The sequence below is a fragment of the Mesocricetus auratus genome, unplaced genomic scaffold (assembly GCF_017639785.1).
Source record: "Mesocricetus auratus isolate SY011 unplaced genomic scaffold, BCM_Maur_2.0 Super-Scaffold_100007, whole genome shotgun sequence".
In the NCBI taxonomy this organism is placed as follows: Eukaryota; Metazoa; Chordata; class Mammalia; order Rodentia; family Cricetidae; genus Mesocricetus; species Mesocricetus auratus.
The window spans coordinates 28,923,889-28,950,206 of NW_024429191.1; the positions used below are offsets into that span (position 1 = coordinate 28,923,889).

At 45.8% G+C, this 26,318-nt stretch overlaps 1 protein-coding gene and 1 long non-coding RNA gene across 7 annotated transcripts; one reads left to right on the plus strand and one right to left on the minus strand.

Moving 5' to 3' along the window:
• Positions 1 to 1,802: 1,802 nt before the first annotated feature.
• LOC121141312 lies at positions 1,803 to 10,038 on the minus strand. The gene is made up of 2 exons (XR_005878185.1): positions 9,848 to 10,038; positions 1,803 to 6,123 (listed from the first exon to the last, which is right to left on the minus strand). It is a non-coding gene; the product is annotated as an uncharacterized LOC121141312 (long non-coding RNA).
• Mgat1 (alpha-1,3-mannosyl-glycoprotein 2-beta-N-acetylglucosaminyltransferase) lies at positions 10,010 to 26,318 on the plus strand. Of its 6 annotated transcripts, none has more exons than XM_040748510.1 (3): positions 10,010 to 10,127; positions 10,938 to 11,360; positions 23,861 to 26,318. In XM_040748510.1, exon 3 carries the CDS (start codon positions 23,983 to 23,985, stop codon positions 25,324 to 25,326), a length of 1,344 nt encoding a protein of 447 aa, XP_040604444.1. In that variant the 5' UTR covers positions 10,010 to 10,127; positions 10,938 to 11,360; positions 23,861 to 23,982; the 3' UTR covers positions 25,327 to 26,318. The 6 variants fall into 6 exon arrangements, with proteins under 6 accessions (XP_040604444.1, XP_040604447.1, XP_040604446.1 ...); XM_040748513.1 differs by lacking the exon at positions 10,010 to 10,127 and adding an exon at positions 10,296 to 10,314; XM_040748512.1 differs by lacking the exon at positions 10,010 to 10,127 and adding an exon at positions 10,362 to 10,524.

A 26,318-nucleotide genomic window follows, 5' to 3' on the forward strand; every position in this document is an offset into this window, starting at 1 on the left:
TTATATATGTTTAAGTATCACCCTCCAAACAAAGTCTAAAGGGTTTGATTAAATTGGGGTTTAACAGTTTTTCCAAGAATACTTCATAGGCATCATTCGAGGAAGCCAGTAAATTGGATCTTCCACAAAGGATGTATAATGATTAAGATTTGGTTGGGAAAGTAACTGCCATGTTTCCATGGAAAAGTACTTTTGCCCAGAAAGAGACTGGAACAGATAGTTTATATGCTAGTACATTGTTAGTAGTGCAGTCTTATGAAATCAAGTGAGGAGAATGGAAAAAAGAGGAAACTACAATGAAGTCCCCTACCAAGCTCTCCATGGTTCCATAGACAGCAAGGCCAAAGAACAGAAATCCAAAGTCTCATCATGGAGAAGTCTTTCCGTGTAACAGAAGTCATGGAATGTTAACACACTAGGACTTATGAACAGTGTTACTTGTGATGGAATTATAGTAGAATCATTGTATCTAGGGTAAACATTAGAATGGCTGTTTTCTAGAAGTACTTTTTGACCTTGAAGAAATCATTGTAGGAAACAGTAATTGTTTTCTATTATTTATAGAGTTGTTTTCCTGAAGAAGCGTTACATCCTTTGCCTGACTTTGGTCACATGATGGTTCTGTCACACTTGAATGTCTTGCATTATTAAATACTGCGAACAGTGCATAATAAGTTGCAGGGGTTGATGTTTTCCTTCCTGAAGCATACAGATTAGATTAGGGGCTGTGGTATGAGGAACTTGTTTTTACCCCCAAAACAACTTTTGTGTAACATCCAATAGGTAAGCTTCTGCACAGCAGTTCGAAGTTCAGTTTATCAAGACTGTTCCTCTCTGCCCCTGTAGAGCCTTGAATTACATTTTGGAGTGACCTTCTTACTTTGATCATCCTGTGTAACTCAGAACATGGACAGTTACTGTTTCTGGCAAACCACTGGGGAAAGCCAGGGCAACTATGCTTCCTGTGATAGTGATCTGCTACCACAGATCCAACTCTAGGAGGTGTAATACAGTCTTGCCAAAGGCCTATTATCTCAAGAGAGAACATGGGAATTGGTAATAATCATCATGTTTACCCAGGAATCAGAACCATTCCCTTCTCTCAGCCTTCCATGCTGGCGTTTTTCCTGCATTTTGTAACTTAATTCTCCTCCTGCCACTATACTGTTCTAGCTTTTTGGAGACTTTCTCTGTATAGCTCTGGCTGTCCTGGAACTCATTCTGTAAACAAGGGTGGCCTTGAACTCACAGAGACCCATCTGCCTCTGCCTTCTGATGTGAGGGTTAAAGGTGTGGGTCACCATGCTCAGATTGAACTAGTTTGCTTTTTATTGCAGTGATAAACAGCATGACCAAAAGAAACTTGGAGAGGAAAAGGTTTATTTCATCCAGGCAGGAACTGAAACAGAAGCCATGGAGAAATACTACTTACTGACTTTCCCAGTATTTCTAATAAAACGCAAAGTCTTCCTGTTCAAGGGTACTACCACCCAGTGGGCTGGGTCCTCCCACATCAATCACTAACCATGGAACACCTACAGATTTGTCTACATGCCAGCATCATGGGGACATTCTCTCAATTGAGGTTTCTTTTTTCCAAATGACCCTAGGTTGTGCAAAGTTGACACAAAAACTACTAGCATTGTTACCATGTGGTAATTTGTAGAAAACTAATGCAAGGAATGATTAAATATACTTTTGTCTGTTGTGGAGGATTTCTGACCCCACAGGCTAGGCCAGTTCTTCAGAGCACATCCATCAGACTGCAGTTCTATACAGAATTGTGAGAAGCAACATATTGGTTAATAGTCACAATGAGGGCCTTTTTTCCCTCAATATATGTTTTTATTTAAATTAGAAGCACAAATGCTTCACATGTCAATCCCAGCTCCCTCTCCCACCCCACAATGAGGGTCTTGAAGCAGTCCAAGTAAGTCCTAGCTGTGGAGCACTGATGAAGTTGTAGAAATTATCTGTAACTTGGTTGTCTCATCTCTTAATCAGTTGTTTTGTACCTGGACTTACTTTTAATATTTTCTTTAACTGACTTTCCAAGTCTTCTAACATCTCATGGGCTTTTAGAATTAACATTTTAACTGAGCTTCCATTTCCTCTAACTTTCCAAGAACTGAAATTCTCTTCCATGTCTTAACTTGTTGAAGCATACCTCTACAGTTTTTGACTCCGTGAGTTTTTTATTTTAACTTCAGTGTGGATTTTCTTTAGTGATTTTATTTCTCTCTTAAGTTCTACTTTCCTGTCTTGAACTTTTTTCATCATTTCATTCAATTCTTTGTGCCATAGCCTTCACTGAAAACATTCATCGTATCCTCCTTATGGTCCACAAACTTATTCCTAACTATTTTGAAGTCCTGTGCTTCAGCTAAACTGCTCTCCTCAGGGCCTACTACAGTAAGGTTGCAACCTTCTGGAGGCATACTGTCTTGGCTGTGCATTGTTATTTATTTTTACGCTGGGATCTAGGCATCTGGAGTGAGATGTCTGAAGTGTTTTTTTGCATAAATATCTCATCTTTGCCAGGTGGGTGTTCTGTTACTGTTGCCCACTATGGATCCTAACTAAGTGTGGTGGCTGTGGGCTCCCTGGTAGTGTTTCTGTGGGTCAGCAGGTATCACAAATGAATGGAAGTAGGCTACAAGGGAAGGCTGAAAGGCACAGTGGGAAACAACTAGGGCCACTCGGGATATTCACCAAGAGTCAGAGTCTCCAGAGAAGGGAGGAGGAGTGAGAGGAGGGGAAGCAGAAAGGATAATGAAGGTCACCTACCTGAGTCACTGTGGCCAATGGGAATCCCTGGTAGAGTGGTTCTGCAGACCATCAGGTGTTACAAAGGAATAGGGATGGGCTAGAAGGGCAGTCATAACAGTTATAGCAATCCAGTGAATTAGCAATTCATGTATGCAAAGCCCATCAGGATTTTCCGAAAGGTTGAGAATTATGGATTGCTTACATTACACAAGTCTAAGTAATAAGGCTGCTTAAAGAACTAGGAATGAGGGTGAAGAAAGTAGTCCCTTAGGAAGAAATGGTAAAATTATAAAATACACAGAAAAATGATACTAGGGAAGCAGAAAAGCAATAGTCTCTGTAGCAGGTTAAAGGGCAGTGACACTCTTCTGGATATGGAACACAAGGACAAAGGAGATTTTGGTAGAGAGTTTCTATTTTAGAGAGGTGCACTGGAAACAGTAGCCAGAAGGCCTTCCAGGGAGTTTGGATTTCAGTAGACACATCTGGGCAGGAGATAAAGATGTGAGGTTTTCAACATACATGTGGTAATGGAGTCATGAACACATAACCTCACTAAAATGAGGTGCACAGAGCAGTCATTTCCATGGACATAAAGTGAAAGGCAGGGTCTACCAGTAAAGGGAAATGGGGAGTTATGGTGATATATTGTTTCTGATGTAATTAAAGCCTTCCTGAGGATTCAGAAAGTAAAGTCAGTCTTGAGCTATAGAGGTCAGGCAGTGGTGATAATCCCAGCAGCCACAGAGCTAGGCGATGGTGGTACACACCTTAAATGCCAGGACTCAGGATCTCTGTTCAAAGTCACACTGACTACCCGAAATTGTTCCAGTTCTAAAAGAAACAGCTCACACAAAGGTGATCTCAGCACCTGGAATCGCATGCCTTTGATCCCAGCACTAGGGAGGTGGAGACAGGAGTGCTATGGCTGGCTGGGGGAAAGGAATAAAAGGCAGTAAGAGATAAGAACTGAGAGCTTTTGCCTTTGAGGACTGGTGGAGACAGGACTGCCATTTCAGCTTAGTAGATGTAATATCTACTGGCTTGGCTCCTTTGCTTCTCTGATCTTCAGCTTGAACCCCAATATCCATCTCTGGGTCTTTTGTTTTTTGTGTTTCAGGGAGTTACTGCTTAGTGGGCACAGAATTTTAGTTTTGGAGGATGAAATGAGTTCTGGAGATTAGTTACATAGAAATATGAATACACTTGGGCTATTTAACTGCTTTTAAAAAGGCTAAGATGGTAAAAATTTATGTGTACTTACCAAGATAAAAATGTTTTTGAAGTAGTGGGGGGAAACCAGGAGATATTTATGTCATGAAACCAACTAGCAGGATTTTAGAAGATGGATAGTCATCCTCAACATCCAGTGCAGCAGACTGGAAGATGGAATCATCAGTAAGATTGACTTCCTACTAAAACTAGATCTCACCTTGAGTTGCCACAGGAAACTCTGCAGTTAGGAGTACCCTGAAATCACACTTTTTTTTTTTTTTGCCTTGGCTTAGCATTATGAGATGGATCTGGGTCCTAGAAATGCAGCTCCAACAAGCAGTGTATTTAAAATGATGCACCATGATATTAGGGAACCTGGAAATACCTCCAGACCTTATGAAGCTTCTGTCACCCTACAGGCTGATGTCCAAATATATACATGATTTATCTCATGCAAAAAAGAGATTATAAGCCGGGCGGTGGTGGCGCATGCCTTTAATCCCAGCACTTGGGAGGCAGAGGCAGGCGGGTATCTGTGAGTTCAACGCCGGGCTGGACTGACAGTCTCCAAAACAATACAGAGAAACCCTGCTCGTTAAAAAAAAAAAAAAAAAAAAGAGAGAGATTATAGCCAGAATCATACCTAGGCTACTTTGCACATGCATTTTATATAATGTTCTCAACAGTAGTGTAAGGTTGCTCCTTTCTTACGATTTTCGTTTTATAGCAGAGAAACTGAAATTTGTACTTCACGATGAGCATGTGTTGAGGTGAAGATCAGACTCCTATCTTCCAGTCTCTGGCTTAATGCAAGACCCACCAGAGGACACCGGGCACTCTTTACCTTCTCTTTACTCAGCAGAAGAAAGTTAATAAAGAGTGGCCTAAACTACTCTTTCCTAAATGGTTTCTTTTGTTAACTTAAAGAGACCTCCTAGTAAGGAAACCTGGATCTTTCAAAGAGGCATTGAAAACAAAGCACAAAAACCTGAACACTGTTAGCTGCCGATATAGAAACTGTTGCTATCAGATCAATTTAAAATTCTTTATTAAAAAAAATTTACTCAAGACTAAAACATAAGTTCTTACATCTACAATCCATACTGGAAGACAAGATTTAAATATATGAAAGTCTAAGAATGATTCAGAAAGGAAAGTAGATAGTAAATTCAGTTTGCAAAGTGAGTTCCAGGACAGCTAGAACTGTCACACAGAAGAAACCTTGTCTCAAAAAACAAAACAATAAATGCCCTGCATTAACCGTTTGTTCATATGTGGAACCCTAGAATTTAAGGTTATCCTAAAACTTCCTCCTTTCAAATAAATGGCTAACTAGAGCTTTTATTTTGTGTAGCACAGCATCATTCCTGCAGTGTTTCTCATTTTCATACAATTATGCACTGGCTACTTTCCTATTTGGCAAGTGGGGAAACCTGGGCACACAGAGTGTAGTACGGCAGCATTTGCACTCAGGACTGCAGGGACTAGAGTGTGCTCTTATCTCTTTGCCATAGCTCCTCCTGTGCAAGATAGATTCCTGCTCCCCAAATTTCCTTACTTTTTAATGGGATGATGTATGTTGTTTTGTTCATGGAACATCTATTTTCTACTTTTATTATTCTACAAATTTGGCCCTCTTGGTTCAGATTTCTCCATGCACAATCAATTTGCTGGCTGCATTCTATTCTGTAGCTTTTTTTTTTAAGCAGTAAAAATCACTCATATTTTAAGTTCCATCTCTTCCTAGATATCCAGTTTCTTTTCTCATAACTTGCCAAGTTAAATCTTCAGCATTTTTTTTTTTTATTTTAAGAGACAGGGTTTCTCTGTATTGTTTTGGAGGCTGTCGGTCCAGCCAGGCCTTGAACTCACAGAGATCCGCCTACCTCTGCCTCCCGAGTGCTGGTATTAAAGGCGTGCACCACCACCACCCGGCAAATCTTCAGCATTTTATAACTCTCTTTTCTACTCCTCTTTCATAGCTTTGATTCCATAACCTCTTCAAGGGAAGATTTCCACACAGCGAATCACCAGAACCCATGTTTCTTCCATGACTGCTCCAGTCTTCTTTGTACTGAGGGATGCTCACTTTTCCACTTTTCCAACTCTTCTCTGGACATTAGTATGGATATTGTGGATCTGAGGAATATAGAAAGGAATAAAATCAGGGACCACTATTTAGAATGAATTTTAGTATAGGCAAGGGAAGTTTCAAGGAGAATGGCACTTAAGTTGGTAAGAAAGTCTGGTAACTTCAGGAAATGGAGAAGGAACATCCAAGGCTGAAAGGAGCTGGGTCTGAAGTCTTTGGGGGACTCAGGACAACAGTCTCTGGTTTGTTCCCTAGGATGAACTGCCTGCACTGTTCCCAATATTTATTGACAAATCCCATCGAGGAAGCCTGATAAGCCCAACCATGGCCTCAAATGGTTTGACTTTCTTAGCAGGGTTAAACATCTGAAAATTTTAATTCTTTAACAGTTCCTAGGACTAAATCCATGCTCTCTCTCTCTCTCTCTCTCTCTCTCTCTCTCTCTCTCTCTCTCTCTCTCTCTCTCTCTCTCTCTCTCTCACACACACACACACACACACACACACACACACACACACTGACTGTCACTTACCAGTGAGACCACTGTGAAGTGGCCGGCACTGTGGTAGATTGGGCTGTTGTGAAGTCTGTGGTCCCCCACCCCAGTGTATTACTAGCGCAACTCCTATTTGGGCCAGTCTGAAGAAGCACAGAAATGAAAAAATGCAAATTCACACATAGACATGGGAAAAGTCAGAACCTATGGGTAAAGAATACATTTAAGAACTACTTGGCATCAGGAGGTGGTGGTACACGCCTTTAATCCCAGCACTCAGGAGGCAGAGACAGGTAGACTGATTTGAGTTGGAGGCCAGCCTGGTCTACAGAGTAAGTTTCAGGCAGCCAGGACTACACAGAGAAACCCTGTCTCAAAAAACAAAAACAAACAAAAAGCCTCCAAAACTTGGCTTTCTCTAGTATATCAGCTGTATTTTAAGAACTTCAAGAAGAGAGGCCAGGTCATAGACAATAGGGAGCAGATGCTCAAGTCTCTTTCCATTTGCAAGTGAGAAGGGCACTGTAAGTGCTTCCCCTGAAAGCTCAGTATACACAGCACCTTGGCATTTTTGAGTACTGCCTGTCAACTCTCAGGTACTACAGACCAGATACTCAGGTACTCAGGTACCAGATAAAACTGGTAAGATCCAGTTTTAAAAGGGTCTCCACACTCATGGTCTCCTCTGTTCCTTATGAATACCTCTGGCAAAGTAAAGGATAGGTCTCTGTAGCCTAGCTTGGTGAAGGGGAAATCCAATCTCTTGAGCCTACATAAAATACTCATCAAATTGAATACACACACACACACACACACACACACACACACACACACACACACACACACACTAATGAGGTTTTAAAGGTAAATGTCTACTCTTAAGAAGTATATAATTTAACTAGAAAGAAATGTCCAAAGTAAAATTAGTTAAAAATCACAATTCAAGGATTAAATAAATCAGGATATGACATGAAAAAAGTTTAAAAAAATACTTTCATGGTGAAATGAAAAAATAAAGTGCTTCATTTTCTAAGTGCACTTACATAGCCTTAATCCTATAAAGGAAGTGAGACTCCCAAGTTGTTGCTTAATATTCTGATTTTACTCAGATTTTTTCATAGCATCTATAAAGTCTCTAGCTTTACACCTTAGCTCCTGAGGTATCTGTGTTTGTCACATGCTCTGCTGTTTTACATCACAAGTGCAAATGCTGGCTAAATTAACATTTTTAAAAGATATATAGAACATGAATAAGGAAAAGGGGGAAATTTAGTCTTTAGTATTCTAGAAAATTCTACCCTCACCACCTGGAATTGCTGAAGGGCACTGATTTTAGGAAATGGTACAATGACTAATGATTACATATGCAGTGAGGTAATGGAAAAGGGACTCTTGGGAAGACAGGATAACCTGGAAGAATGAGACTGTAAATAAGAGGTCAAAGCAGGTCTTTTTTAGGACTGTTTCCTTCTGAAACACAGTGTGGTATTATTATGCTCACTGGTTCAACAGTGACATGAAGGTGATGAGGGCAACGGACCACTTTCTGATTAGATTTGAGTGTGGTCAGTTATAGTCACCTGCTCACCATCAAATCAACAAGATCAGCAAACATTCCAGCACAACCAGGCTCAGTGAGTTTCAGACAGACAGACAGATGGTGGAGGCGAGAGGAGGACATGTTGGAGGGTGCCCAGAAAGCATAGGGATGGGTATGGTATGATCAAGACACATTGTATACATGTACCAAATTATCCAAGAATAAATAAAAGATACTCTAAAAGCTGTCAAATTCTTGCAAGGAGACCAGGTATGGTGGCACTGGTCTTTGATTCTAGCACTCAGGAGGCAGAGGCAGAAGGATCTCTGTGAGTTCAAGCACAGCCTGGACTACAGAGTGTATTCCAGAACAGCCAGGACTACATAAAGAGACCCTATATCAAAAACAAACAAACAAACAAACAAAAACAACAAAAAACAGACATACAAAAAAACCCAAATTACTGCATGGAAATGTTTGTGACTAAATCCTAAGAAGAGTTAACAGGCATTTTGAGCCCTTAGTACACAGACTGGGAAAGTTCTAAGCACTTACCATATATTAACTCATTTAATGCTCACACTAATTGAATAAGCTAAGAAGGCCTTTCATTATTATTATTGTAGGTATGAGAAAACTGAGGTACAGAAAGTTCTAGCAACTTTTCCAAGTATCACAGTTGGTTGCTGGCAGAACTGGAATAAAATAAAAACTAGAATCTTTAGATTTAAAGGGTATTTTGCATCCAGGAAAATAAACAGTGCAGTTTGGAACTTTTCAGTCTGGTGCTTCAAAGATCAGTTTATTTAAAAAAGGTTTTTACTTTGTGTGTGTCTTGTCTGAATGCATTGACATGCACCACATGCATGCCTGGTGGCCCAAAGGCCAGAAGAGGGTACTCAATCCCCTGAAACTGGAGTCACAGACATTTAAGCCACCATGTGAGTGCTGATAACTGAATCCAGGTCCTCTGTGAGAGCAGCCAAGTATTCTTAGCCGCTGAGCTCTCTCTCCAGGGTCCAGAGTAGGCTCCTTTAAAACAGGTGGCACTTAACAGAGGCACGTCCATATGACCAGGTGTCACGGATTTGGTCAGTTACCAACTGTAAGATTCCAGTAGGATCTAAGTCTCTGCAGCCTGCCGCTCTAGGAGACCATGTGGGGTTCTGACCCGTTGATATTGTTACTAGTTATACAGAGCTCAGCACAGTGCGTGTTCAGTAACGGGGCTCTCCATCCTTTCAGGATGGTCCTACTTCATTGAGGGATGCAGTGAAAATAGCGATGAGTGAAATAGAACTTTTTCTGGCACTGTTACTCAGGGAACTCAGCTCAGTGACAGGCTTGTTACAACGGGCCTTGTCGTTTACTGGCTTTTAGCATAAAGAGTGCCTAAAAGACCTAAAAGGGCCCCTGGTCTCAGAGGCCACCTCAACCAGGCCGTTGCTAGGCAACCTTCGGCGGTGAGATAGAGGCAGGGCAGTCGGCGCACCTTCCTCCCCCTCCGGCAGCAGCAGCGTCAACTCGCGCGACCGGCCCAAGACCGGAGGCGCATGCGCGCTGCTTCCCGCGCCGCTCAGAGTGACGCAAGCTCCCGCCCTAGGCCTCAGCCCCGCCCCCTGGTGCGCGGCTCCCGCCCTGAGCCCCCCCCCCCTACGTCCTCACAGGGGGTTCGGCAACGCCTCGTCCTCCACCCCGCGAACGCTGTAGAACTGGCTCAAGCGTGCAGACCCACCTCCCGTGCTCCCGTGGTGGTGGTGGTGGTGGTGATGGGCGGGCAAGGGCCAGGCGAATGGGCGGGACGTGAGGAGCCAGCGGGTGCCCGGGACCTACTTCCGGAGGACGGGCGGAAGTGGCTGCGGCGCCTGGCGGGAGGGGGAAAAGAGCGCGAGGGGAGGGCCGGGCCGCAGGGGGTCGAGGGGGTGGGGCCTGCTGGCAGCTGGGACCGGCCCCGGCCTGGATCTGGAGCTGGGAGGGCCGAGGCTTCCAGCCGGGATCGGATGGGCGGGGTGCAGGTAAGGACCCCGTGGTGTGAGGGACTGAGTCTTCCGCGCGGCGGAAGCGAGGGTTCCGAGTGCTGGGAGGGTCTCGGTGTCACTGTGCCGTGAGAACGCGGAGCGCGGGGTTCGGAAGGGAAGGGTAGGAGGAGTTAAGTTCTTGGCGGGGGGTGTCCTGTGTCCGCCACGCCCCTACAGGAAGAGGGTACGTGCGTGTGCGTGTGTGTGTCTGTGTAAAACTCACGGAGGGAAGGGGCACCAAGGAAGGCTCCGTAACTGAGAAATTGGGGTTACTGTAAGCGGGACCCAGGCCCCAAAATACTCCAGAAGAGTGCTCTCGGGAGTGGCCCTGTGAAGGAGTTTGGAAGAAATTGGGAATTGCGTCCTTGGCATAGTTTTGGAAACGGTGGGGGAGGTGAGGGTTGCTGGGATTCCTGTGGAAGGTGCCAGCATCTCTAGGTCTGGGTAGGATTTAGTCTAATTGAAAGGAGGTAGGGGATTAAAACACCGAACACCGGGAGAAGCTTAAGAGATAGGATTAGTAAATGGTGTTTCAGAGAGTGGGACCTTATTTCCTGTATTTTCTGGAAGACAGTCTTCCCACACTGACAGTAGTTTTGGTTACTGAGAATAGGCATGACACAAGAACACATACATGATGGTGGTGCTGTACGTGCATGAAGTATGTACTTTTTATACAAATTGTGTGGCGCAGTTAAGAGAGTTTGTTGGTTGAACACTGTAAAGAACTGGTAAATACGGAGTTCGCAGAAATCCATGTGGGGATATTTGGATTAGAGAGTGTCATAATGTTTAAATGTTCCACAGGTTCACCCAGAAGTCAGCCTCCTGGGCCATGTCGATGTTAAAGCCTGTGTCTTCTGAGCGCCAGCAGAACCCAAGTGGACTAGTGGATGATTCCTCTTGTCTGAGCAAGAGATGGCATGATACCTGGAATCTGCCTACCACGAGCCTCTGAGCTTTAGAAGCCAGCTGGATGAAGGGATGTAATAGGCGCCTGGGAGGGACACTGAAGTCAGCAGTGGGGGGGGGGAGGGGCCTGGACACACCCCTTCCCCCCCAGACTCCTCCCGGTCAGGGTCCACCTGGCCATGGACTTTGGACCTGGATAAGTGGAGAGAAGCTGTGCTTTGGTGGACCTGAGTCTCAGTTTTGAAAATGGAGAGTTAGGGGGGTGGGGGTGGGGGCCTTGTTGATCTCCAGGGGAGCTATTGAGAGAAGCAAAGAAAGGTAAGGCTTCTTCCTCCTCTCTCGTTTAATGCCTTGCTGTTGCTGTGCGGGAAATGGGAATGGGAACAGTCTGGGAAAGCTGCCATGTCTGAAGTCAGGGCACCTCCTGTGTCCTGATGAGAAAGAACCCTTATCCTCATGGGACACAGGAAGTGTCACCCCTACTTCACTCTTTCAGGGTGGTGGATTTGTTCCTTACTGAGGCTACAGCTGATAGCTGGTAGAGGATTGTGAGTAATTGCAATTGTGAGCTTAGGTAGGTGAGGTTAGGTCAAGGAGAGCGTGCAGAGAAATCGGGCTTCTGCAGGGCTGCTGGATTAGTTACCTTTAAAGGCCTTTCCACTGGTGAGATAATAGGATTTCAGACCAGTCTGCACTTAGACCGAAATGGATTACTCTGACAGAGGCAGACTGCTCAGTTGTGGGATCTATTAACAGAGTAAGACTTAAAGGGAGGGGGAGCGGGGCTGGATGATAGGAAATGGTTAGGTAACGTCCTAAATTGTCTCTATTCCCACTTCCTCAGTAAGGAAACTTAGGGCATGAAACCTCACGGAAAGAACAGAAACAGCTTGAGTTTGGGGAGCAGTAAAATTTGTGCTCTAGCTCTGACTTTCCTGTTTCCTGGTCAATGTGCATCCCGAGATATGTTAATCGCCTCTGTCCTGATCTCTTCACACTAGAAGATACTTCACTCAGGTTGCTACTAGGAATAAATGGAGTAATTTTGCATTTTGAAAAGTACTCTGGGCCTTGTACATATAAAACAGCAACATCAACTTTACTTGATTTCTTGTTTATTGTAAAACAAAATCTCTGGGTGAAAGTTCTATGCTTTTATTGAACACACTTGCCAGAGCCTTAGCAGACATCTTTTTTTTGGGGGGGTGGGTTGGTTTTTCGAGACAGGGTTTCTCTGTGTAACAGCCCTGACTGTCCTGGAACTCACTCTGTAGACCAGGCTGGTCTCAAACTCACAGAGATCCGCCTGCCTCTGCCTCCCCAGTGCTGGGATGAAGTGTGTGCCGCCACTACTGACCAGCTTTAGCAGACATCTCAGCTAAAGACTGGCCTGCATTTGTTTCATCATGTTATATGAAAGGTGGGCAGTTTTAGGAAAACTTACATGAGGGATCCTGTCAGATACTGCACTCTGTGAGGGCTCTTCACGCAGCTCTGCAGTGCCTTTTTCTTGAGCTTTAGAGTAAGTGAGAAGACCGAACCCGACTTCTCGGAGTGGGTGCTGGACCTCTTCTCCTGGCATTGCTTCGTCTGATCTTTCAGGGTTCCCACATTGACATCTCTTGGACTTTTATTTTTCTTCAGGTTGTTCATAACCCAAGCAAGTTTGTTCTTACTTGTCTTCTTACCTGCCTGTTCCTTCTTTGAAAGTTTACCTACACCAAGGCACCTGCTTTTCCTAGTGATGATAAACAGCAAAAAAGCAAGGGACGCAGTGTGTGTGAATTTGAGGCAGCTGCATGAGATAGATGGTGAGGGCTAGGGTCCTGAAGCCTGTAAGTCAGGAGCCTGTAAGTCAGGAGCCTGTAAGTCAGGAGCCTCACATTCACTGAAAAGGGTGCCTGTTATCCCTTGACATAGCAGTCCAGGTCTTCTGGACCTTCTCTGAGCTCTTCTTTCTCTTAGAGGCCACACTGTTATATGAGTGTTAGTGTTGATGTGTCACCTACCCCAAATCCACTGAGCAATTACATACTTACCAGCCTTTGCTTATGCATGGTGATCACAGTGATCTCTTTATGGCTATGTGATTCCAAGATGCTTCCTAAGCCACCTGTAGGGCATGGTGGGTTCTAGAATTTTCCTGCTCAGAGTCCCTACTTGCATGTGATCCTAAGTACTCAGGACTTGTGTTGCATTGGTTAGTGCTCTTGTCAGTCAAAGTGTCCAGTAGGCTGTTACCCAGTTTACCTCACTCTAAGGAAGACCTGGGGGAGGGGGGGATTGTTTTCCTAGTTTGAGGAGGAGCTCACCTAAGGGGTGTGGCTTCTACTGAAAGCACTTGTACTGTTGAGTGCTGAGTTGCCTTATAGCATCAGACTCAACAAGGACTGCCTGGGTTCTGCTGCAAACACCCCCAGGGAGAGAAACTCAGGGTCCTGGCAGCTTCTTTGGTAATTGTTTCCTCTTTAGAATGAACTAGAGCCTTCACCTGCCAGAGGACTAGCTCTCCCATCCCCTGCTGACTCTTCAGCCAGACATTTCTCTCAAACTCTCTCATGGGGCCAGCAGATTGCTAAGGTACCTCACTCAAGTTTGTCGGGCTGTTAGCCAGAGCTAGTGATTAATTTAATCACACATTGTGTGAGGATTTTAAACTGAATTTATATAGACCTTTCTTTATTCTAAAAGGAATTGGAGGTGGCTAATGAAAAGACTTCATAGGCATTGCTCAGTGGTCTATTGTTAATGAGCTGAGTTTTCTGTATTGCTATGTGGTTTGGGACAGACATGTTAGGAGGAATGAGAAAGGAAACTAAAACACGAGTTGCACACTTTGGTTTTGCTTCCTCTTACGGTTTTAGATAAAGATCTGTCACAAATTCAGAGCATGAATCCTTTCCAAACTGCAAACAATTTGGGGTATCTAGTTTATGAGGGGCAATTTCCTGGAATAGGTTTTACTTTCCTTCTTAGTTCTTTTTTGATGGTGGTAGAGTAGGCAGACAAGTGTACTACCTCTTAATTCTCTGTTATCCTTCGATTAGATCTTCCTTTTTTTTCCATTTGCACATAATCTGATCCCAGGCTCATCCCCAGAGTCTAAACACCCAGCTCCGGTTTCTTCAGTCCTTTCCCATGTAACCTCTAGAGCCCAAGGCCTCAGTACTGATACATTCTTGCTGCTTAGACCAAATGATGTCTATTATTCCTGTTCAAAAACTCATCCCATCCCAATTCTGTGTTGTAACCTTTCTTGGTCGGGGATAGCCTTCTTGCATTTGGGGATCATCTTGGAATGTAAACAAAGAACTGCAGAAATGGACATGGTTGGGAGTTGTGTTCTGTTTCCTGTCTAAACTGCCTTAGAAGGCCTGGGCTGCTCATCTTCCCCATCTTCAGTACCCATTATGTATGTATTTTATCCAGGATGGTGATTGAGCTCCTTATATTTTGGATCTATGGACTAGTTTTCCAACTTTTTACACTTGTAGGGAAGTTACACTTGGTCATTTTTCTTCACACTTTGGCACTAAGTGCGAGGCTGTAAATCCCTAGATTCCTTTTTATGGGAAGTAAAGAGGACCAAGGTGTAGACAAACAGGGGCATTCTCTTGGCACATGCATGGGCTTGAGTTTCCTGTCAGTCTGTGCAGTCAGCTAAACTGGAAACGGTGGGCATACACCCCCCACACCCCCACACAGTCCGCTTCACTGATGTGTCAGCCCTTTCCTCTGCTTCAGGGCAGGATTCCAACTGCTCTTACCGAGATTTCTCTGCCCTCACCGAGTTCTTGCCACATGGGCACAGAGCTCTCAGCATTTCTCAAGGACACGTGGTGCCAGGTTGGAAGTTGGAATGCCTAAATCTAAAAATCTGGCTGTGGCTTATGACTTAACACCTACCCAAAGCCTGAGACTTTTCTGTAGAATGGGGTGATGATTTTCTCTGCAGAGATTCTGCTCATGTACAGAGAGGTCAAGAGAACAGCAGGCTTGGAGGGAGGGTGTCTCTACACCTAGTGATTCCTTACAGTTTTAACTCTTCACCTGCCTACAGGAGCCTTAAGACACTCCCTACTTTCTACATAATTCCTGGTGTAGGAACAAGTTAGTGAACCGAATCACCCAGGAAACACATACCTAAGAGTCCTGGGTAGCTGGGCTCTGAAAACTTTAAATGAGCCTGTAGGTAGGAGAGTCTAGGGTTAGAGCGTACCAAGTAATCAAGTGCGCCCTGTGGTTTCCTGCTCCCCAGTCCTAGGTGTACGAAATGGGTGGTAGCATCACAGGTTTATTCGAAGGGTCAGGTACAGCAGGGGTGAGTAGGGATTCCTAGATAGCTCCCTGAATTCCAAAATGGCCCAGCCAATGAAACCTGGCTTGCTCTGAGTGGCCTATTGTGCATGACTCAGACCTCAGAAATTGTGCTTTAGGGCCTCTGCCGGCACCTAAGTCAGGCCCTGAAGCTCCTGGTCTGCATTTTTTCCTTCCCCTCAGACTGCTTGAGGCTGTGAGGCATTCCTTGCTGAGCAAGTCCTGCTTGTTCACCTGGGTCCTGATGAGTAGTTGTCTCCGACCCCTCCCTCCCTCCCTCCCTCCCTCAAAGTCACTCCAGGTTTCTTTAAAACACAAAGGAACACAGATCCAGATGCTCCCACCATTTACCTTTAGGGTTACTACAAAAGCCCACGATTGATTCCTTTCCTTCTCAGGGCTTAGGTTTTACACGGTGCTTAGGTCTGTCTCTGGTTTCTCCACCCACAAAAAACAAATGAAAACAGCTGGTTCTTCCTCGTCTTGGCTGCAGGTGTTTCCTCCTCGCTAGCTTCCCTTTTGACACCTGGATCTTGTTGCTTGCAGGCACTGTCCTCACCCCTCACCTTTCTCCAGCTCATACTCTGCAGCTTTCCTGGCTTAGGTATAGGGAACAGTTCTTCGTGTTGGGTTTGGTGAACCATCTACTTAGGAACGCTCCACCAAGTCCCGCACCCCTCAAAGTAGGTGAAGCTCTAGACTCGTGGGCTGGGCTGCGTAAGAGGAATCTTAGGGAAAGTCTGCACTGGTCGAGGCCAAGGCCGAGGGTGTGAGTGGGATCCAGCATCTACGCTGAGAGTTGTGACTAGGAGAGAGAAAGGACCTCAAACATCTCTCCTACCACTGTCTTTCGAAGTTGGGGGACCCGGGAAAACCCGTTGTTTAGATCTTGACGGGCGATCGGGAAGTCAGACGAGGCGGGCCTCGGAAGGAGGGGCCAGCGCGGACTCACCCGTGGCAGGGCGGGGACCGACAGAGGGGGCTGGGGGCTGGGGGAGCACCGCCCTCCCGGGGAAGGGCCACGTTGCCCGCTGGCAGGGCTCGGCGGGCACCGCAGGAAGGCCGGCGAGACGGGACGCGGCCGCGCCAGCGCTGGGTCTCGCCGGTTCGGGGCGAGCCTGGTTGCAGGCGGGGAGAGTTGGGAGGATCTGGTGAGCTGGGCCGGCGGACGCCGGCGTCCACAGTCTTGGGGTTTGTCCCAGGAGAGGAAGGAGGCCGCGAGGCCAGGGAGTAAGTAGGGTCTCAGTCCGGAACCTGTTCGAAAGCCCGACTGTTGAGGCGACGACAGTGGCGGGCCCACCCGGGGCTGGGCAGCGCGCAGTCTCCCCCGCGTGGGGAAGTGGGAACTTAGCGCCCAGCGGTCAGGATTCCGGGCCTTCAGCTGCTAGAGGGAGGGCGGCTTCTCCGGGAGGGTGCTGTTGTGAAACTCGGCTGGAAGGCAATGCGGATGCGGAAGGGGGAGAGGTGGGGTCGCCCTAAGGGAGCAGGGGACTGGAATGGAAAGTGGATTTTCTTTAAGCCTCACCCGAGTTCAGGCTTCATAAGTTAGTAACTAAGGCTTGTTTTTGCTCAGCCATAAGGAAAATTTGACTCAACACTGAAATATGTAAATTGGCAAGAAAACTTTTCCCCCTGGCCTCTTTGCTAATGTGTGCTGAAAAGGGTCCCTCACAAGAGGTGCAGAACCTCCCATTTTACAAAATGTGGTACAGAGGGACTGTGACCCACCCAGTCGGTGCCTCCATGGAAGAGTGGACTTAGGCTGAAGCTTCATTTTTGTTAGCCTTTGCTACTGTAATGGCCTTTTTGCTTGAGAACATCGTTGGTCCGTTTTATTGTTTATTTTAATACTTTCTAGACTAGAACATCCTTGGTTCTGGGGTCTTCCCATTTTTAGTCACTGTTTCTTGATCTTTTAGTATAGAGGTCACTGATAATGGCGACATTGCATCCCTGTTTCTCAGAAGGCTCCACTACAGTGTGTTCAAACTCCATGGCATGTGCAACAGGTTAAACTCATTTTCTACTTAGGACATTAGGGAGTTACCATTCTCATCCAGACACCAGGGACCTTGGAGATGACCAGAGTCAACTTGTCTGTTTACAGATGAGGAAGTGACGCAGTGGTTCGTCAAGTTACTGGTTCAGGGGTTACAGGACTTGCTCTTGCTGGGGCGTGGGGCTGTCATGCTTTCGTTGTACCAGCATGGTGTTTCTCTCTCATCTTTTCTCCCAGGGTGAATAACCTGTAACCCTTCCCTCCCAGATCTTACTCTCCACACACTTGAATTATTTAGCGTATCGACAACGACTCCTTTTCAGTTCTTCCTTCCCTCTGAAATTATGGAGCCTGGTACATCATACAAAGCACAACCAGAAAGTAATTCACTTAGATAGCCAACGCCTGTGATGTGTTCTGTGTGCTCTGGATTTTTAAAGCCGTGCTTTTTATCATACTGGGCAAAGCAGAAATAGGGACAGTTCAGTAATACTCCTTCCACCTCAAAAAGCATAACATTTGCCTTCCTGCTCCTGATTGGAAGTTGACTATTTGCTATGCACTTGTTGCTTAAGAAACATCTTTGGCAGCATAGATGGAATCAAGAATGTTAGAAGCAAGATGTGATATAGTGCAAGCTTGTAATATCAGAACTCAACTGGCTGCGGCAGGAGGATCATCAGTTTTAGGCAAGCTTGTGCTATGTATGCCTTCTTTAAAGAGGTGTTAGAAGGGAATTGCCGCTGGGCAGCCCTTCAGATGAAGCATTTGAGTAGTCCCCATAGGGATTGCACGACTTGCCTAGAGCCACCTGGCATCCAACTGTACCGAAACTCAGTTTTCGACTCACCATGGTACCAGATGTTGTACTTGGTGCCGTGGATTTGCCTACTAATTTCCCCAAAGGAGTCCTAAAAACATGGGGAAAACGAAAGCCAGTTTTGAGTATGGGCCTCACGGGCATATCTCCTAAACAATGGTATTAAGAACTTAAGTCAGGGGTGACAGATACTCTATTTTTAAAAGGAAAACGGGGCAGACTGTTTTCTTGAATGGCCTTGTTCATAAGTCTTCCATCCCTCATGTTGTTGCCATCTCACTTGTCCTCTTCCCACTCGTGGGGGGAGTTTCCATTTTATCCCCCTCTCTTTTAAATTTTACCTGTATACATGTTTGCCGGTATGCATGTTTATGAGCAGGACGTCAAAGCTCCTGGAATTTTTAGGGAGAGTTGTGAGCTGCCATCTGGGTTCTGGGAATAGAACCTGGGTCCTATAGAAGAGCAGCCAGTACTCTTAAGCACTGAGCCAGGTCTCCAGCCCCATTTTCATCTCTTAAATATGGCAGGGACCAGTAGTTTGCTTGGGCACTGAGTAAAGCAAAGTGATCCAAGGCCGCATGAAGAAAATCCTTCAGTTGGCTTCTTCTCTTTCTTGGAGCCCAGCCACTGTGTTCATAGGAAGCCTGGCCCACATGAAAAGAACACATGATGGTGTTCCAGCCAGTTCTCCAGCTACTGTCCCAGTTAACAGCAACATCAGACTACAGACCTGCTAAGAAAGCAGCCTTCTGCGGGAGTCTAGCCATCTGCATTTGAGTCTTCTAGACTGAGGTCCCGACATATAGCAGACACAGGTTCCTCCTTCTGTGCCCATTTTCTGAATTCTTCAACTATTGATATTGGGTGAGGAAATAAATGATTGTTACAGTTTTAAGCTAGTGCGTTTTGAAGTAACTTATTTTTTACCAAAAATACTGATAAGAAGTGGGTGTGAGCAAAGCAGTCTTCAGACTGGGGACCTGAGTCCAGCAGGTAAAGAGGAGTACTCGCCCTGCTTATCGGATATTCTCTTCCATTTTCTCTTTTTTTCAACTCTTGACTGCTGTAATGAGTCACCCCAAACTTAGTGGGCTTCCTTGTAGCAGTCAGATGTGGCTGGCTCCCTCTCACACTTACTTAGTGGTTGGTTTTAGCAGTCAGCGGGAACCAGGAATGTTCGCTGAGCTTGTTAGCCGGGATCCCTTAAATGTCCTATCTTGCCATGCAGCCCAGATTAGTCTTGAGTTGCCACATTTCTCCTGCCTCTGCATCCTGATTGCTGAGAAGTTATGGGTGGATTTGGACTGTGTGTGTGTGTGTGTGTCTGTATGTATGATCAAAATACATTGTATGAAAAGAAAACATTTTTCTGGAGCACTTAACTGTTATAAGAACAGTACGTGATAATCCACCATGTTTATTTCTGTAGCAAAACATGAGTAGACACCCAAGTTGAATGGAGAGTATAAATAGCCTCACATTAGATTTGATCAGATGCCACCAAATGAGTTGCTGTGAGATTTTATTGTCAAATGAATTTAGAAAACTGTTCTTCAGTGCATTATGGATTGGAAATGGCAGTGGAGGGATTGTATATGTGTGTGGTTTCCACACTGAAAAGACCCTTTTTATGTTTCATGTACATCTGTATGTTGAAGTTACAGCTTGGCAGTGCATGGAGCTGATCCCATCCTTGCGTTGTTTTTTGCTGGTTTCACTGGTGTGGATGGTGATGGGGAGGTAGACGATCATGTTCTGAAGGCATCAAGGAAGATGTTTATTTTGTTGTATAGCTGGTACTGTTCTAAATGCACTATGGATTATCTCATCCAATTCTTAAAGCAACTTGCTGAATTATTCCATGATGATTTCCTTCTTAGAGGTGAGAAAATTGAGTCTTAGCGATGTGGAAAAACACAGCATGATGCCAAGCATTGCTGTCTGGCTTCGTATGTATATATATGCTGTGTCCTTCTTATGGTGTCTGAAAGGACTCAGAGCAGTGCTCCTGAGAGGAGCTTTTCTATACTGCCAGCTAAGGCCAGAATTGGATTGTACCTGTAGACATGGCAACTGCTGTAGAGGGCATCACTTGTGGTCAGTGGTGTTCACACACTGCTAACACTCAGACACAGCGGATTACCTTGCTCTGGAGACTATGTGGGAAAATGAATCTTGATGAGTCTCTATGGAGGGGCAGGTAGGGCTTCAGAAGGGGAATTGTGCTCTTCAACAAGTAAGTTCTGTTGAAGAGTGCATAGGGAAGGGCTAGAGAGGAGGCCAGGAAGGAACCAAGAGCCTGAGGGAGGTTTTCCTGTGAGCCCTCTGGCCACTGAATGTAGGCCTGCTAAAATTCCTACTGACAGGCTTGCTTTGATCTGCATGCTAGTGGATGCATTGCACCTAGTTCAACATCTAGAGAAAATGAAAAGTCATTTGAAGGTAAAGTCACTTGAAGGTGATTTTTTTGCGGTTTGGCCACCAGCCTGAAAACTTGGCAGTAAGTCTGAAGTGTCTCAGTGACAATTCAAGGATAGTCCACACCCCTATTCCAGAAGACAGCACTTAAGTCGATGAAGTTCTGTCTCTCTTCCCCATCCTTTTGTTAAAGACCTTTTCCTGCTTAGTCACTTATTTAGAAAGCAGGAAGATGGGGGATACCCTGAAATCATGGCCATTAGAATACAGGGGAATTTTCAACATTGACCACAGTTTGAAGGGGAACCTGGCAACTGGTACATCTCTCAACTCCCCCAAGACTCCAGTTAATGAAGTAGAGATGTAATGCCACAGCTGAGTGCAAACAATCTAAGGTTTCTGTGAATACTGGCATTCTGAAACTGGGGTGGTTGGTTTCTAGGAGGAAGAACAGTGGCTGGGGCAGACGGGTTTGGGAGGACGGTACTCAGACCACAGGACTCGTAGAGAGTAAATCTGGGACCCAGGCGTTTAGCTAGGACAGAGAACTGGTGTGAGTGCAGAGGAGGGCCAGTGAGACCATGGCTTTTTTCTTATTTTTCAGTGTGTGTATGTGCGCGTGCGTGCGCGCGTGCACGTCCTGACCCCTTCAAGAACCTGGCTGGAGCAGGTTTGTGACTGAGAGATTCAAGGTACAACTGGTCATCTCTGGCTGAATGTGCCTAGCTGGGGCAATGCTAATGGATGAAGCTATTCAGATGGAGTCCACGTTGCTTTATTTGGAAATAGTACACAGATGTCTTAGGAAAAATGATCCTTCAGAGTGACACACAGATACTTTTAAGTCCATCTGAACTACTTGAGGGCATCTGTCATGGACCTTTGCCTCTAAATATTTCAGTGCCTATTCCCTAAGGATTGGGTTGCTCTCTTACATACCTCAACAGATACGTTACTATATATACTTTAACTTACTGTCTGTATTAATTTTTCTTTGCATATGATTAGTGTCTTAAATTTTTTTAAATTATTTTTTGTATTTTATGTGTAAGAATGTTTTGCCTACTTGTATGTATGCATTCATGGTGCCTTCAAAGGTTAGAAGAAGGTGTCAAATCCCCAGGACCTGGAGTTGTAGATGGTTATGAGCCACTTTGTGAATGCTGGGATCTGAACCTCTGCAAAATCAGGTGCTCTTAACCCCTGAGCCATCTCCAGCCCCTTAGTGTCTTTTTGTGTAGGAAGAGTTTTATTGATATATAATTGGCACAGGGTAAACCACATGCATTTAAAAGGTAGTTTATATATATATATAACTATATGCCATAAAACTATCATCATAATCAACATAATAATCAAGACAGCAAACATGTCCACTCACCCCAAAGTTTACTGATGTCTTCCAATCCCAAATTGAGAACTTAGCTTCTTCAGTTGTCACTAAGAGACGTAAGAAAGGTTTCAATTGTTTTTTCTTGCCAGGCTCATGAATAACGTTTAGTTTGCATTTTGCTTATACTTGAAGTTGAGCATTTTCTGATATGTGTAAGGACTGTGTGCTTCTTATGAGCTACCCTTCCAGGCTCATTTTCTGTCGAGTTTTTTTTAACCTCTTTTTCCGCCGTTAGTTGGAATTCTTGCCCTATGGTGGTGTTATGTATCTGGTTGATGCTCTAGAAGTGCTCAGTCTGTTCTTTTTCCCTGTGCTGTTTCTCCTCATGTAAAAGTTTTTCAACTAAGGGGAAGTAATCAGTTTGCTTTTGTTGCACCAATATTTTGAGTCAAACTTAGCCTTTCTCGGCGCCCATGTTTTTTCCTAAACTTTAGGTTTTTTGCTTGTTTTTAATTTGTTTGAATTTCTGGTGTACTTGGAAATTACCCATATATAGATGCAATTTTACATTTATATTTTCCAAATTCCTGTAAAATACTTAGTCTTGTTCTATTCCATTAGTCTACTTATTCATAACAGTGTAATTGCAGACCTTTGGTAGTTATTATTTTGTTATCTCTTTGCAGAAATCCCTCTTCACCACTCATTTATTTGTGGATATGAAGACCATTGTATGTTCGTATGTTAGTTGTTTTTACCATTGATTGCTGTATAGCTGTGTTTCTAGAAACCCTCACAGCATCAGCAAACAGTTTTACTTCAGCCCTCGATTGTTTCACTTGTATTGGCTGACTAGTAGCAGTTGAGATTGTGGGCAGCATGACTTTTAAGATGAGTATGATTGCTATTGTGCAGTTGCATATAGCTTGCTTTGTTGTAGCTGCCTTCTGTACCGCCCTGTCTTACTTTCCTTTCTCATTCCTTCCAGGCTGTCAGGCTCCTTCCTCTTCCCTCTATCCCTCTAATACTTTGTTTTTTGTTTGTTGGTTTTTGGTTTTTGAGACAGGGTTTCTCTATGTAGCCCTCGCTATTCTGGATTTGCTTTATAGACCAGGCTGACCTCAAACTCAGAGATCGGCCTGCCCCTGCCTCCCAAGTGCTGGGATTAAAGATATGTGCCACCACACCCAGCCCCTCTTCTATTTTTAAGTTGTTGTTTTGTGTTGTTATTTGTTACCACAACGAGAAAATGTGTTGTTTATTTTTTCATGTCTGACTTTTGATCACCACTATTACCTACAGTACTGTCAACAGGATTGTGTTCTTTCTGGCTGAGTAATGCTACATTGTCTGTCTATACCACATATTGTGTATCTGTTAATTTGTCACTTGTGCTGAGACCGATTCCATAACTTGGATATTATGGGTAGTGCCTCTGTAAACATGAGTGTTGTAGGCAACCTGACTTTACTTCTGACATCATTGTATTAAACAGAATAACCGGACACAGAAAGGCAAACATTTTCTCTCACTGTGTTTCCTTACTGAGTCAGGTATGATACTTGATTGTTTTAAAAATCAGTCATTTTATTTTAGCTTGACTTGAGGAATGGGGGTTAAATGGCCTTACCTCTCCCTCCTGAACTAGACTCTGAAAGACAGGAGATGAGATCTGTCTGGTAGGAACCAGGGTTAGATTTTTTTTCCAGTTCTATTCCACTAGCGTCTTTCTCTGCCTCCTTGTCAAACTAACGTTGTTTTTCTGAGGACCTGTTAGCTCACTTGAAGTGAAGAGCATGTTGTCCTAACCCTGCAGTCAACCGCCTTGCTTCCTGTTCCCTTACTTCCTCACCTGTGCCCATCCTCTTGCCTGGGGCATGTGGAATATACATACTTGAAGTAACAGCTGGTTTTCTCTCTCCTGTTTTTAGGTACATGGCTTCTTCCTAGTCCCAGTCCAGAAGAATAAACCCTTAGACTGGGGAAGTGAGCCAGGCAAGCCAAAGGCAGCCTTGAGCCCTCCCCTTGCCTGCCCTCCCCTGTGGGGGCCAGGATGCTGAAGAAGCAGTCTGCAGGGCTTGTGCTTTGGGGTGCTATCATCTTTGTGGGCTGGAATGCCCTGCTGCTCCTCTTCTTCTGGACACGCCCAGCCCCTGGCAGGCCCCCTTTAGACAGTGCTCTCGATGACGACCCTGCCAGCCTCACCCGTGAGGTGATCCGCCTGGCTGAGGACGCTGAGGTGGAGTTGGAGCGGCAGCGGGGACTGTTGCAGCAAATCAGGGAGCACCATACTTTGTGGAACCAGAGGTGGAAAGTGCCCACTGTGGCCCCTCCAGCCTGGCCCCGTGTGCCTGTGACCCCCTCACCACCTGTGATCCCCATCTTGGTCATTGCCTGTGACCGCAGCACTGTCCGGCGCTGCTTGGATAAGTTGTTGCACTATCGACCCTCAGCCGAGCATTTCCCTATCATTGTCAGCCAGGATTGTGGGCACGAGGAGACAGCACAGGTCATTGCTTCCTACGGCAGTGCAGTCACACACATCCGGCAGCCAGACCTGAGTAACATCGCTGTGCAGCCAGACCACCGCAAGTTCCAGGGTTACTACAAGATCGCCAGGCACTACCGCTGGGCACTGGGTCAGATCTTCAACAAGTTCAAGTTCCCAGCAGCTGTGGTAGTGGAGGATGATCTGGAGGTGGCACCAGACTTCTTTGAGTACTTCCAGGCCACCTACCCACTGCTGAGAACAGATCCCTCCCTTTGGTGTGTGTCTGCTTGGAATGACAACGGCAAGGAGCAGATGGTAGACTCGAGCAAACCTGAGCTGCTCTATCGAACAGACTTTTTTCCTGGCCTTGGCTGGCTGCTGTTGGCTGAGCTGTGGGCAGAGCTGGAGCCCAAGTGGCCCAAGGCCTTCTGGGACGACTGGATGCGTAGACCTGAGCAGCGGAAGGGGCGGGCCTGTATTCGTCCAGAAATTTCTAGAACGATGACCTTTGGCCGCAAGGGTGTGAGCCATGGGCAGTTCTTTGACCAGCATCTTAAGTTCATCAAGCTGAACCAGCAGTTCGTGTCTTTCACCCAGTTGGACTTGTCATACCTGCAGCGGGAGGCTTATGACCGGGATTTCCTTGCCCGTGTCTATGGTGCCCCGCTGCTACAGGTGGAGAAAGTGAGGACCAACGATCAGAAGGAGCTGGGGGAGGTGCGGGTACAGTACACGAGCAGAGACAGCTTCAAGGCCTTTGCTAAGGCCCTGGGTGTCATGGATGACCTCAAGTCTGGTGTCCCCAGAGCTGGTTACCGGGGCATTGTCACTTTCCAGTTCCGGGGCCGGCGTGTCCACCTGGCACCCCCACGTTCCTGGGAAGGCTATGATCCTAGCTGGAATTAGCAGCACCTGCCTTTCCCTGCTGGTTCTCCTTCCATATCATGAGCTGGGGCATCCTGTCAGTGTTTCCCTCTTGGGTCTATATATCTCCCATTTCTGTGTTCCCCCCTCTCCCCGTGGCATTCTAGTGCATAAATCATGATGAGGGTTATACTCCTGTTGTCCAAGGAGTCACCAGGAGAACTATTGTGTGGTGTAGTTGGGGTATTGAACAAGAAGCCACTGTGTGGTACGGGGAGGCTTGGGCTTGTTGGGGCCAGGGTGTCCTGAGTTCTCGAAGGGCATCTGCAGAGAGCTTGGCAGCTGCAGCTCTCTTGACCAAGCCTGTTTCCCCTGACCTGGCTCCTGTCACACTTGAGCCCACCTAATGCACCTGTTCCCCTTTCTCCTCCTTCCCCCAGGGTGGGGCTGGGATATGGAAGAAGGATTGGGTTTGTGGCCAAATGAGACTAACCAAAGGGGTTTCACTGTCAGGGTCAGATTGGAGTTGCTGGGGTGCCAGGGGTCCCTGCCTCCCGGCTTCTCTCAGAGCTCTTCTCCAGCAGGGGAGCAGTCTGTGGCTGTGAGACAGGAAGTGCTGGAGCCAGTCGTCAGGAAGCTGTGGGGAGGAGGGCCTGTGCTCGGCACCCTCCTATTTGAAAGTCGGCTCCCCCTGTTCTTTAGGAGGACTCAGTGGTGGAAGACGGGGAGTGACATCCGCGCCTCTTTTCCCCTGGGCTTTGGTGAGGAGGCTCCTCCCTGCTGGCTGGCTCTTGGTGACTGTCTCAGAGCAAAGTACACCAGTAGCTGAGACCAGGACATCTCTGGCTCCAAAGCAGCTCCTGCCCTGCCTTCCTCAGCATCCCTACATCTCCCCCGCCAAGATGCAGGTAGCAGGTTGGACAGAAATCTGTGTGTTTTTGTTTGTTGCCTGACCTTAGTTTCATGGAAGAAAATGGAATCTACAGAATTATTTTCAAAAATAAAGTAAAGGCTGAATTGTCTGAAAAAAAAAA

Coding starts and splice junctions, on each gene's coding strand:
- Mgat1 (XM_040748510.1), top strand. CDS start 23,983: ATGCTGAAGAAGCAGTCTGCAGGGCTTGTGCTTTGGGGTGCTATCATC.